General features: G+C 39.1%; 1 protein-coding gene across 1 annotated transcript; it reads right to left on the bottom strand.

The window, feature by feature from the left end:
* Positions 1–590: 590 nt before the first annotated feature.
* Positions 591–10,938, bottom strand: uroc1 (urocanate hydratase 1). Its single transcript, XM_015389401.1, has 19 exons — positions 10,711–10,938; positions 10,146–10,276; positions 9,386–9,479; positions 9,061–9,120; positions 8,835–8,963; positions 8,701–8,762; positions 5,266–5,332; positions 5,010–5,153; positions 4,844–4,932; positions 3,418–3,480; positions 3,144–3,323; positions 2,965–3,062; positions 2,799–2,871; positions 2,442–2,631; positions 2,253–2,351; positions 2,068–2,167; positions 1,362–1,443; positions 1,176–1,275; positions 591–1,088 (listed from the first exon to the last, which is right to left on the bottom strand). The coding sequence occupies exons 1-19, from the start codon at positions 10,834–10,836 to the stop codon at positions 948–950; spliced, it is 2,028 nt and encodes a 675-aa protein (XP_015244887.1). The 5' UTR covers positions 10,837–10,938; the 3' UTR covers positions 591–947.
* Positions 10,939–12,062: the final 1,124 nt, after the last annotated feature.

The raw sequence follows: 12,062 nt of genomic DNA, 5'->3' as shown, positions 1-12,062 counted from the left end.
AATGGGCTTAAAGTGTAAAAAACCGAACTTCTCCTTTAAATGTGCGCAAAAAATGGTCAACTGTAGAGGAATTTAAAAGAGCAAACCAAAAATTAAGCAGAAAGCCTGTGAAGCAGTTTTAGAGCATTTAGTACTTTACAGTGTCTGCCTGCTTAACCAAAAATATTTTCTGATCATTTTTGGAAATAATGTTTAATCTTTATAAGCCTCCGTGGGTAAAATCTAGCCTGATTCTTTGATAAAGCATCTTAAGTCAGTTTTTATTGAAAGAGGAGAAAGCTTTTTACTCCACCAGGCTCAGCCACAATTCCCCAGCTGATGAAAGAAACTCCTAATAACTTTATGAAGACTCTTGGTTTCAGCTTTTCATCTAATTGAGATGAGAATATCAGGTATTCATTCTTATTCTCTCTTTGGTTTCCTACAGAAACATTTTTTTGAAAACTGTTTCGGCTTTAGAAGGCAGAAAAACATTTTGTCTTCTTTAGGATTCACCAAAAATAATTTAATAATTTGAGTTGGCACCTATGACATAATCATGACACAGAACAATCACTTTAAATGTTCAACTTTTATTTAATAGTTGCATTTTATATTTATTCTAAGCACAGATAATGTGTGTGATCAAATGCGATTAAGTATTTATACCTTTTTCAAAAATATTCTTTTTCCTAACAGCTGGCTGGATGGCCCAACCATCTAGAGTTGAATTTTACAACATCCATGTTAGTCAACCATCATCTTTAACACTGATGGATTATGAAAGATTTTGCAGGTTTAAAGCGAGTTACTCTGTAAAACACTTTCAGAGTTTGAATTTAACTTTGTGGGAAATTTCTCTTCATCGGGTGAATAAAGCCTTATTTAGATAAATGCCCTGAAATAAAGGCAGCTGCTTGTTTCCTCTGCTCTTTGGATGTAATTAAGTCCAACCATCAAAGTGTTAGTTATCCCTGTAAGGCTCGATCCAGCACATGCTCATCCTGAACTTGAAAGGGCATGGTGACGCGCAGCTGCCTGTTCTCCTCCATGGTGCTTTGGATTGTCTCATAGGCATTTGTGTTTCCAGACCAGCAGCGACGGGCCACCTAGAGCAAGCAGAAGCACACAGATCACATTCACCCTGAGGAATGAGCCAAAACTGCATCAAGCTGCTGCTCTGCCTGCACCCTCACCCCGTTAGAGACGTCCCAGTTGAGCATCAGCCTTGCACGCTTAGCTGCCTCGTCTGAGCCGTCCAGCAGCAAACCAAATCCTCCATTTATCACCTCGCCCCTGATGGTGAGATACAGACGTAAATACACAGTGATTCACGCTGAAAAAGCCAGATTACTGTTTACTGCAGCCTCTTTCACCCTCACCAGCCAACACCACCACCATTATGCAGAGACACCCATGTGGCACCCCTGAAGGCATCACCTACAAAGTTCTGCACGGCCATATCTATGGAAAAGGAAACAGGGCTCTTTTTAATGAGCTTACAACTTATTTAAACATTAGGGCAATTATATTGGCAACCAAACAAAACGTTATTGTTTAAATAGTGTTTCTACAATAAAGGAAAAGTTTCTTTTTAAAACATCCTGAGCCTGATTTCTGAAACTTACATTATCAGAAGATAAATTATTTGCAAAAGGTCCGAACTTTATGGGGAAATTCACCTTCATCTTTAGTTGAGCAGCAGATTTTCAACACTTTCAACATTCAAACCTGTTTTTTTTCTGTGAACTGAATCTTGTTTCTTTCTTCTACAATGAAGATTTATTTATAATGGATATATGTTTAACACTTTTCACACCTTGACCACAGGTAAACACATGGATAAAATTAATGGTACCCCTTGTTTAATGAAAGAAAAAAAATAATGGTCACAGAAACAACACATTCTGACAAAAGTTATTTTAAATAAAAGTCCTATGAAAATGAATCAATCAAAGTCAGACATTGATTTTCAATCAGACTTCAACAGAATGACTAAAAAATATAAACTCATGAAATGGGCGTGGACACAATCCTTGGTACCCAAGAAAGTTCTGAATATGAATTATTTTGGCACAAAACACAGACCTGCACAGAATGCAGAACCATCATACACATTAGAGGTCTCTCTGAAGGGACTGTCTGTGCCGCTCACATCATGGTGGTCTCTGCTGATCACCACTGGTGCCTGAGGAAAGGGAACAGCAAAATAAATCAAAGATTTACGTGTCCGTCCGTTTTCATGCAGGCTGAAGCTGTATCCATCCTCTTACTGAGACTCTTCCCTCCGCAACGGCCTGGTTTATGGCTAAAGCAATGCACACTCTTCCTTTCTGGTCTGAATAGAGGATCCTAGCTTGAGATCCAACTACCTACACAAGAAGTATACATACATCAAATATCATCACACAGAGATATTTTTAATATGCTTAATCTGTTCTTAGAGATCTCCTCAAATTAACCATTTTGTGTTTTCCAGCTTTTCTGATCCAGTGGATGTTGTCTCTGTACTGCTGCCGCACACGCTCTGACACATTGCCAGAGATTTCCTCTAGAACCTTAGCAGCAATGTCATCAGTCGCGGCCAGGTCTTGAGGATCACCCGATGTACAAACCCAGCGGAAAGGCCCAAACCCCAATGAAAAAATGTCCCTGCAGCAAAAACATCAAAACTTTGAGAGCTGTTGGACACATCAGTTCACATTTTTTCCCCCCCAGATTTGAATTCATATTTCAATAATCTAGCAAACATAACGTAGGTGCTGCTTGACTAAGTTTTGCTAGTGTTACTGGACCAACAGTTTACTGGATAAACTCACCCCATTATATGTTGGACATAAGACGGATAACGGAACTCCGTTGCTCCTCCGCCAACTTTGGCGACGTCCGCACCTTGATAAAGCCAAAAACAGGTTTCTGTTTATTACTTAAATCCTCACTGACTCTTTCTGATATTATATGTGTGATCTTTCATTAATAGCTCACCTGCTCTTTGGGCCTCAAGGAGGAATGCATTGCCATAATCCCAGAAGAACATACCTGCATCTGATAACTTGTTGATGGCTTTTATGTGTCTCCTGAGACTGTAATGGCATAGTTTATATTGTAGTACACAACATCAGCCATTAAAATTTACACACATTCAGGTTGGGCATGAACCTAACCTCTCTTGGACGGCGCTTCTGAATCGTCCAGGATCTGTGGACATGAGCTGGTTTGCCTGGCGGAAGCTGAGTGGGACAGGGTAGTAACCCCCGTTGTAGGGATTGTGCAGCGAAGTCTGGTCTGAACCCAGATCCACCAGAAGTTCTCCTGTTCTTTCAAACTCAAGCAACAGCCTCTCCCTGATTAAAATCATAAAAGCTAGAAGCTAAAGTTATTTTGCTTTTAATACAAACCCAGACTATGTCTAAGGACGGGTTTTCACTACTAACTCACCACAAGTCTACAATATTGCCGTGGTATCCCAAACTAAGGGGGGTCTTGGAGCTCCTGGCTTCTCTGTTAGACAACAGCAGAAATTTAGGAAATATTTTTAGAACGTAATAAATATTATTGTGCAAGCTACACACGTTTCAAATCTCACTCCAGTAGGATTTCCATATGAATGTATTTAGTTTTCAGTCTATAGTTAACAAATAGTCACCCCTGTGCTGACTGTGTTGGGTTGTGTTGTTAATGCTTCTTCAAACTTCTACAGTCCATATCAAGACGTTTTATTCAACATTCCCAAAATACATAAATGTACATGCATAGCGTTGGTTTGTCTGTCTTAAACAGAGTGCTGGGCTGAGGTCTAGCTTCTGGAGCTGATTTTTTACCCACTTCCTATGTTGTTTGAGTTTCATGATTGTTTGCCCTCTTTATTCACTTGTTCTTTAGTCTGCAATAAACATCAGTGTCAAAACAATGTTTCTATCACTATCACACATAGAAGAATAGCTGGTAGAGGAATGTTCAGCTATTTTTTTACACTCAATATGCTGAAATGTACATCTATTTACTTATTTTGTAGTTTAATTGTTTTCTTTAAGCTTATATTGGCTTTCCTTCCACATGTTTTACATTAATTTATTGGTGTTTTTCACACACACACACACTTTTTCAGCTCTGCGTTTTCAGCATTTCCTGGCAGTTTATTTAGGCTTATAACGGTCTTGCCATATTCTGTTGATACCACTGTCATTTAAGGTCTTGTCACACACATTCTGGTTTCAGAAAATAATCTGTGTCTTTTCCTACTGCTTTTCTGCAGGTGGAGTTAAAGGAGTTATGATGCCCCCTTCTTGCTCCTAAGAGCAGGTTCTTTTTACATCTGTTTGCAGGTGATGAAGCAGACTGAAAATGTTTTATCATTGTCTCCCTTTTATCTCCTCTTTCTTTCATCTTTTCTCCTTTTTTATGTTTTCCTCTTCTTTTCTACTTACATTGCAGTGTCCATACAATCTGTAAAACTCCCTGCATAATTAGAATAAAGCAATTTATATGCATGAAACAAGCGGGACACTATGGCAATAGCCCTACTGCTCCACTTGTGAAAGTAAAATCTGTTGGGCTCTTTTTGGCATCAAGACAATTATTCTTATTGCCACATTGCCAGACAGGACACTGTTTAAAAAAAAAAAAAAGAGCAGGAAAACTACTCTAGGTTCTTTGTGTTTTAGAGGAAGATCATTTTAAGCATTTGATTGTTTGGGGTAAATAGAAGAAGGGCTCATCATTCACACAAGGACCACTGCTCAGCTGTTTCATTTAAGCCTCATTACCAAACATTTAAGTTCCATCTCAGTCTTATCAAAATTTTCACTCATTGACGGACTTATTCTGAGGAATTATCTAAAAATGCTGTATTGTGTTGTGTTACCTGATGCGTTTGATGCATTGCTCCAAGTTGCTGGTCACCTCCATAACCCAACCCTGCTCATGTCTCTTCCTCAGTGGAGCTTCATCCACCTACAGACAAATCCCAAAGACTTCTCTCCATTTTTGCTTTCACTCAGTATTGAGCATTTAAACAGAAACAAACTGACCTCTGCAATGACACCAACACAGCCGGCAATGACAGCAGCTTTTGCCTGGGCACCGCTCATTCCCCCAAGGCCTGAAGTCACAAAGACGCGGCCCCTCAAATCATCGCTGCCCAGATACCTCCGCCCAGCATTCAGTACAGTCAGCTGCACAGAGATAAATAAAAATAATTATATTCTTTTCATTATACATTAGCTATAATAGTGTGGTACAGTGTGGTCTGATGTGAAGGAGAAGATGAATTTGATTTTTACATACCATAGTTCCATGAACAATCCCTTGTGGACCAATGTAACAGTAGCTGCCTGCTGTCATTTGGCCGTACCTGTAGGTAAACAACAACAGGATGCAAATTATATCACTCATTTGTAACATTAGATAAATGCTGAGCTGGGGAAAATGTTCAAAGACAGCAAGAATGTCATATTCATGTTTGGCTCTTCTAGATTCATTTAAACTATTATTTTCTTTAACTTGGACTGATTCGGCAACAAATGTTATAATGCCATTGAATAGCCTCATGTATTGTTTTGCTGTATAACTGATCACTCTTCTTTTGAAAAATGTAAGAGCTAATCCACATTGGAGGATTTTGTGATGTTAACCCACTCTTCTACAACAATTCATTGTATTTTATGTTGACTGAGATCTGGGGAATTCTAGAACCATAATGTCGGCCCTCTGCAGATGAGACTTCAATATTCGCAATATTAAGTAACACAAAGAAATCTATCCCTTTGCTTCACTCCCCTCCTAGCAAACACCCCCTTTCCTTTGTCATAGAGAGGTATCACCTCCCAGGATCCACCCCCTGCAGATTTACAGTGGATCAGCATTTATGTTCAATGGCAGGTGGAGTTCTCTATCAAAACAGCAGATAACCTCCATGATGAATATCAGAGTCCAGGGAACATGTTGCATATCACAGGTCTGTAGCTTAAAGCTTAATGATTGCATCTTTCCAACATACCTCCCTAACTTCAAATTTTTTTTTACTTGGGGCTTATCTATACCATCCAGCTGTTGATTTGAGTTGGAGGCAATCCTCCTCCTTCCTTCTACCAACTTTGTGCAGTTCCCCAGTACTGCTTGCAGCAGAGCAGCCCCGCAGACTGATGCTGCAGGTGATCTGTCAGGTGTTCAATTACATAGGAATGACTAAACCACATAATTCTTAAAATTTTATTGTAGTTGAGTGGTTTATTTCATTTGTGGTGTTCTTTAGTCTGACAGCAACCGGAGCTAGGATTTGAAGCTACAGGCATCAGGCAACTGAAAAATCAACACATATTGTTGAAAGATGCTCAATAAGATCAAATGGCAAATAATAAAATGTTTATTATGTTGCTGCCTTGGCTCTAAGCCCTAACCAAAAGGCCACCCCTCCCCTACAGTTAGGGATTCTAAAAAAATGTTCATGTATCAGGCTGCCTTTTGTGAAAGCCTAAATGATAGTCAAATTACTTAGTGATGACTGACCTACATAATACTTTGCATAATACATAATACATAATGCTTGTTTATTGCAAAAATTTGAGAGGAAGCTTAAGAAGCTGTGAAAAATCTTGACAGATATCAGGCTGTATTATTTTGTGCTGGGACAAATAATGAAGAGAAAGGCAGACACAGTGGTGGAAAAAATGTTCAACATCTTATTCTTCATGTACCTTAAATGAAAATTCTCAAAAAAAAAGATAAAAAGTAGTCTAATACATTTTTTGCAAGAATATTCCAAATGTTACTTAAAAACTGATAAAACCATAGTTTAAATAAATTTCTATTGCATTTATGTATCTCAGTATTTTCCCTTTTGACGTGTTTCTGTCATATCTTAATATGTATTTATAGATCGCTCTAGAACCAGAGAAGATGGTCCTATTCTGTTCACCAACACTCAGAATAGAGCAAGAAGGCGGATATTGCACAGCTGTTTGTACAGGGACAAGACAACCCATAGCTGATGAACGCTGTGATCCAAGTCAATGTTTTGCATGCACACATTTTTCTTTCCTTGCACAATGGAGCAACACAACACACATCCGAGTCAGGTTTTCCAACAAGGCCATGTTTCATGCTGCCGGGATTAAACGTCAGTAATAATAAGGGCAACACATTGGAGAGATGTCTGGGGAATGGGTTAGCCCTAGGGTTTGGCCTTTAAAGGTATGGTGGAGGATTTCCGCGAATTTGTGACAAGACCCGCCCTCTCCACTTCAAAAACCAAATGTACAAGCACAACCCTGTACGTGCACCTGAGAGGGAATGCCTATTAAACGTGTGCAAGAGCAGGCACAAGCCCATTTCTCCTTGTGCCCTCTCTGTTTAAAAGTTGCTGTTTGCGTCGCTCATACAAGCTTACTTTCCAAAAGAAGATTTTCAGTTTTTCCACTATGTCAGACTCCCCATGGGTAAGTGAAAATGGGGACGGGCACGTAGGACAGCCTTACCCAAACATATCACCAGAATGATTTACAATTAGGAGGACCACTGATTTTGATGATCCACCAAGAAAAAGAACATCCACTATGTCTTTAAATAAAAGCCCTGTTCTGGCACGGGTGACGCTGCTTTTCAGATATTATCCCATTTAGAATGAAAACTCTAACATTCTGACCCTTTTTCTCCAATATGACATTGGTCCACCCCTTGTAGCTATAACAGCTTCCAACTCTTCTTAGAAGGCTGTCCACATGCTTAAGAAAGGTTTTTTGTAGTATTTTTTTTTTCCTTTTTCCAGAAATGGATTTGTGAGGTCATAGACTGATGTTAGAAAAGAAAGCCTGAGTCTCGTTCACTGCTCTAATTCATTCCAAGGATGCTCTATAGGACAGGTCAGAATGCTATACAGTCTAGTCTAGATTGCCAGATGAAGAAGTGAAATTCTTGACCCTAAAAATGTTATTCCACTGCTCTAGAGTCCAGTAATTGGCATGCTTTACACCACAGCATACATTGCTTTGCATTGCACCTGGTGATGTATGTGAAGGCCACATGGAGTCTGGAGCTCTGTAGCAAGTGACTGTGCAGAAACATGGAGATCTCTGCACACTCTGAGTGTCTGCTCTGTCCATCTGCATGGCCACTTTGAGACTGGGTTGCTGTTGTTCCCAATAACTTCAATGTTCTTATAATACCTTTGAGAGTTAGGAGGGAAGAAATTTCTCCACTGGACATGTTGTTCAGGTTGCATCCTATCACAGTACTAGGCTGTGATACCTCCTTTGAGTGACAGAATTTTCAAAAGATGTTTGTAGAAAGTGTCTGAATGCCTCTTATCTTGACTTTATACCCCGGTGTGGAAATTAGGTATTAAAACTCCTCATTTCAATTATTCCAAAAATAAAGTAGTCAGAAAAAAAATATTTTGGCAATATAGTGCAGGTAAGATAAAATACCTGCAACCTGCACATTTGGATGTTTCAACAGGAACAAGATCCCAAAAACCAGGTCAAAGCAGATTTTTTTTTTTTTTTTTTTTTTGTAGGATGTAGCAAGCTAACATTAACCTTTTAAACCTATACACAAATAATGTATTATTTTTTTGCAAAATTATAATTTGTCCCAAGGAAATAGAGCAGACAAACTGGAGAACTAAAGGTCTAAAAAATAATATAAAATTCCTGGTTGTAGTGAGAGTATGTAAACCTGCCACTGTCCTCTCTTGTTTTTCATGACAGCTTAGATAACACTTACATTGAGACTCCAAGAGCAAACATCTTCTCATATTGTTCTCTGGAGGAATAATTTGGAATAACCTGAGAAAACAAACCAAACATGATTCTGTATTTTGGATCTTCATTAGTACATGCTGTGTGTCCTGCCAGTACCATGCCATTAGTGATGATAGCGCGAGGTGAGGAGGGCAGGCTGGGGAACAAGCCCATGGGGTGTCCGCTGTACATGACCAGAGTTTGCTCCTCAGTCATCTCACTCAGGTAGTGCATCACAAGGCGAAACTGAACTCATAGGATCAAATACAAAGAATTATCCTTCAGCTGTTTACGACCGGTTACTATATAAACTGAGGTATTTTGGGGTTTATTCAGAACGCACCTGGGCCCAGTTACTAAACACCTGTCCGTTTCCTCCATAGGTGACAAGCTCCTGGGGAAACTGTAAAAAGTAGAAAGATTTTTTATTTTATTTTGTGTCATGGCTTCCTATGTCTAGTCCTGGGCAGCTCTGCTCCCACACACCAGAGTCCATGTCAATCATCTCTACAGAGGCCTTATAATACTTCTTACATTCATTTAAATGCATTGGGGAAGGTAGGCAACAAAAATATACAGAACAAAAGAGCTGGAGATTTAGACATTGGCGACCCTGCCAGTGACATTAAATCAGACCAGGTTTAAATAACTGTGTATTAAAAGCTCACCTGAGCCACAGCTGGGTCCAGGTTGTTCATGATCATTAGCATCATAGCTGCTGCTTGTCTTGTGCGGCAGGGATACTGATCTATAGGATAAGCTCTGTGGAATAGAAGAGTGTTAGCTACATCACTGTGGTTAAAGAAATTAGCTATATTTAAGATATTTAAGATACTGGTGAGTAACTTCCCAAAGCCTAAGCTGAAATAAAAATCAACCTAATTTCTAGAAGCCATACATAAGAGCAGAATATGTGTATAAAGACCGCTTTACTAAATATTAATACACCTTCATTTTCTTCACCATTTTGTAATATATACAAAATATAATATATAATAATAATTAGAATATTTTATTGGAATTCTATGTGATATACCAAAAAAAAAAAACAAGGCAATTCCTCTTTGATTTTATTGATGAGGGTCATAGTAAGAACATACATTTAACAGTTTGTAAAGTGAAGGTTTCATTCCATTTGTTTTGGTCTATATGTCATATTATTGCAAGAAAAAACAAAAACATTAAGATTTGTAGTGTTCTGCAGAGTGTAAACAACATCAATACTTTTCCAAGGTATGGTTGCATAAGGAGGAAACAGTGGGTAGAACCCAAACGTAGCATTTCTTCACAGACCTAATTATATCCATTTACTTTTTCTATTATATTTTATGAAAAATTCAGATGGTTAAATAACATTTGTTCTTTCCATCTGAGAATCATAATTCTTTGCCACTTGAAAATCATAAGGTTTCCATCAGGTCATCTTACCTCATCCGGATTGCAGGGCAGAAGCGGTACATGTATATGTGGCCGTACTGCCGCAGCTCTTGAGCAAATTCAGATGCGAGTATAGCATGGTGGGATGGTGGGAAGTAGCGCAGAGCATTTCTCAGCGCCAGCTGGAGGAGAGTAAAATCATTTACTGTGGGTTAGTGATTTCTTATGCAAGAGGTGAGCTCTCCATGCTTGTGTCTCTTAATTATTGACTGAGCGCTTTGCTCTGAGTTTGTGTAATCATTTAAGGGCCTTTGAGAATAATCAGTTTTCAGTTCAACCCAATAGTGAATGATGCAATGAGGCAGAGGAGACTGTAAAATATGATTTCAACTCTGCCATTTCTGGAAACTTTGGATCTAAAAACAGTTTCAACATTCAGACATTAATAACATCCATAGATATAGTTACTTTTTAGATTTTAAATGGGTATATTGCAGTTCTCAGTCCTTGATGCATAAGTTGTTTGCAACAGCAATAGAAACAATCCAGAAATGCATACAGTGTTAAATAAGAACAAAATGGGTCTCTGAAAGAACTAATGTTAGAATATACTTACTCGTTCCTCCTCAGCTGTGAGGTTGGGGGTCCGGACAGGAGCATGGGGCACATTTGGATCTCTCCCCCGGTTTGGGGGTAAAGGATTCAGGGGTAACCCGCTGCAAATCTCCTTTAAATCTGACATGCTGCCGATTCGTCTTTTGCACGTTTTCTTCTGAGACCAAGGGACAGTTCCAAATGATGCAGCAGCAGACACTCACTTATTCAGAGAAAGTCTGTGTCCTTGTGAACAATAAGGGCCAGACCCTCATCTCCTTTCTGTCCCATTGGTTTTTAGCTTACCTTTGCCCAGAAAGAATCCACCAATAAAAACACAGGAGCTCCACAGGGATGTTTGATGATTATTGATTTCTCAAATAGTTTAAAGTAGCGCATGACTGAGCCGACAAACACGGACACTGACCTCTGACGCTTTGTCATATAACAATATTTGAGACATTGAGTGGAAGAACCTGATCCTAATCATCTGGGTTGTTCCTTGATATTTACAGTTTCAGAACTATAATAAACTCTTTACCATCTTATTTTCCAGATATTTATTAAAAAGGGTAAAAATTGTTGCGTGGTTCAAGAAGGCTCCAGGTTTGATTTCTGTCCTGAGGTCTTTCTGCATGGATTTTGTATGTTCTACACATGGGTTCTCTCCGGGCACTCCAGCTTTCTCCCACAGTCTAAAAAGATGACTGATAGGTTAATTGGCATCTCTAAAAAAAGTCCTTAGGTATGAGCGTGTGTGTGCATGTTTGTGTGTCTTTGTGTTGCCCTGTGAGAGACAGAAGACCTGTCCAGGGTGTACTCCTCCTCTTGCCCATAGACTCCCAGAGATATGCACCGGCCCCCCCATGACCCTGATGGAACAACCCAGGAGAAGGTGGACTGATTAATTAAAAAGGCGTGTAAAGAATACATAACACAAAGTATGTAAAATTTTGTTAACTTAGAAAGCTAAAAATGCCAGCCATCGAAACTTAAAATTTTGGTGAGAAGTTCACTTCTTGTTGGTTCAAAATACCATTTAATTGATTCTATCAGATTGAATTGTTAAATCTTTTAATTAGAGAGAATTAAATGCGCTACATATTTAGCAGCAAGCGTGAATATTATGCCCAAAGTCATCTGACCCTCTGCAGTTCATGCCGCCCCAGACAGTCAGCCATTTTTCTTTTTATACCGGTAACTAAGCACCAATCTGCATTGATATTACCTTTCAACATACTTCCACTCTGGGCCATATCAACAGTTTAATGCTCCCTAGCTCGACCCATTTAATCAGATTTGATGGTTTTTGGTACCATTTTCCTGTTGAGACCATCAGCTCAAAAAATAGTTGAAGAACAAAAACCTTTGTTA

Source organism: Cyprinodon variegatus, unplaced genomic scaffold (genome assembly GCF_000732505.1).
Source record: "Cyprinodon variegatus isolate N-32 unplaced genomic scaffold, C_variegatus-1.0 Scaffold457, whole genome shotgun sequence".
NCBI lineage: Eukaryota > Metazoa > Chordata > Actinopteri > Cyprinodontiformes > Cyprinodontidae > Cyprinodon > Cyprinodon variegatus.
Note: the sequence above shows the minus strand (reverse complement) of the source record. Positions and strands in the feature narration are given on the sequence as shown.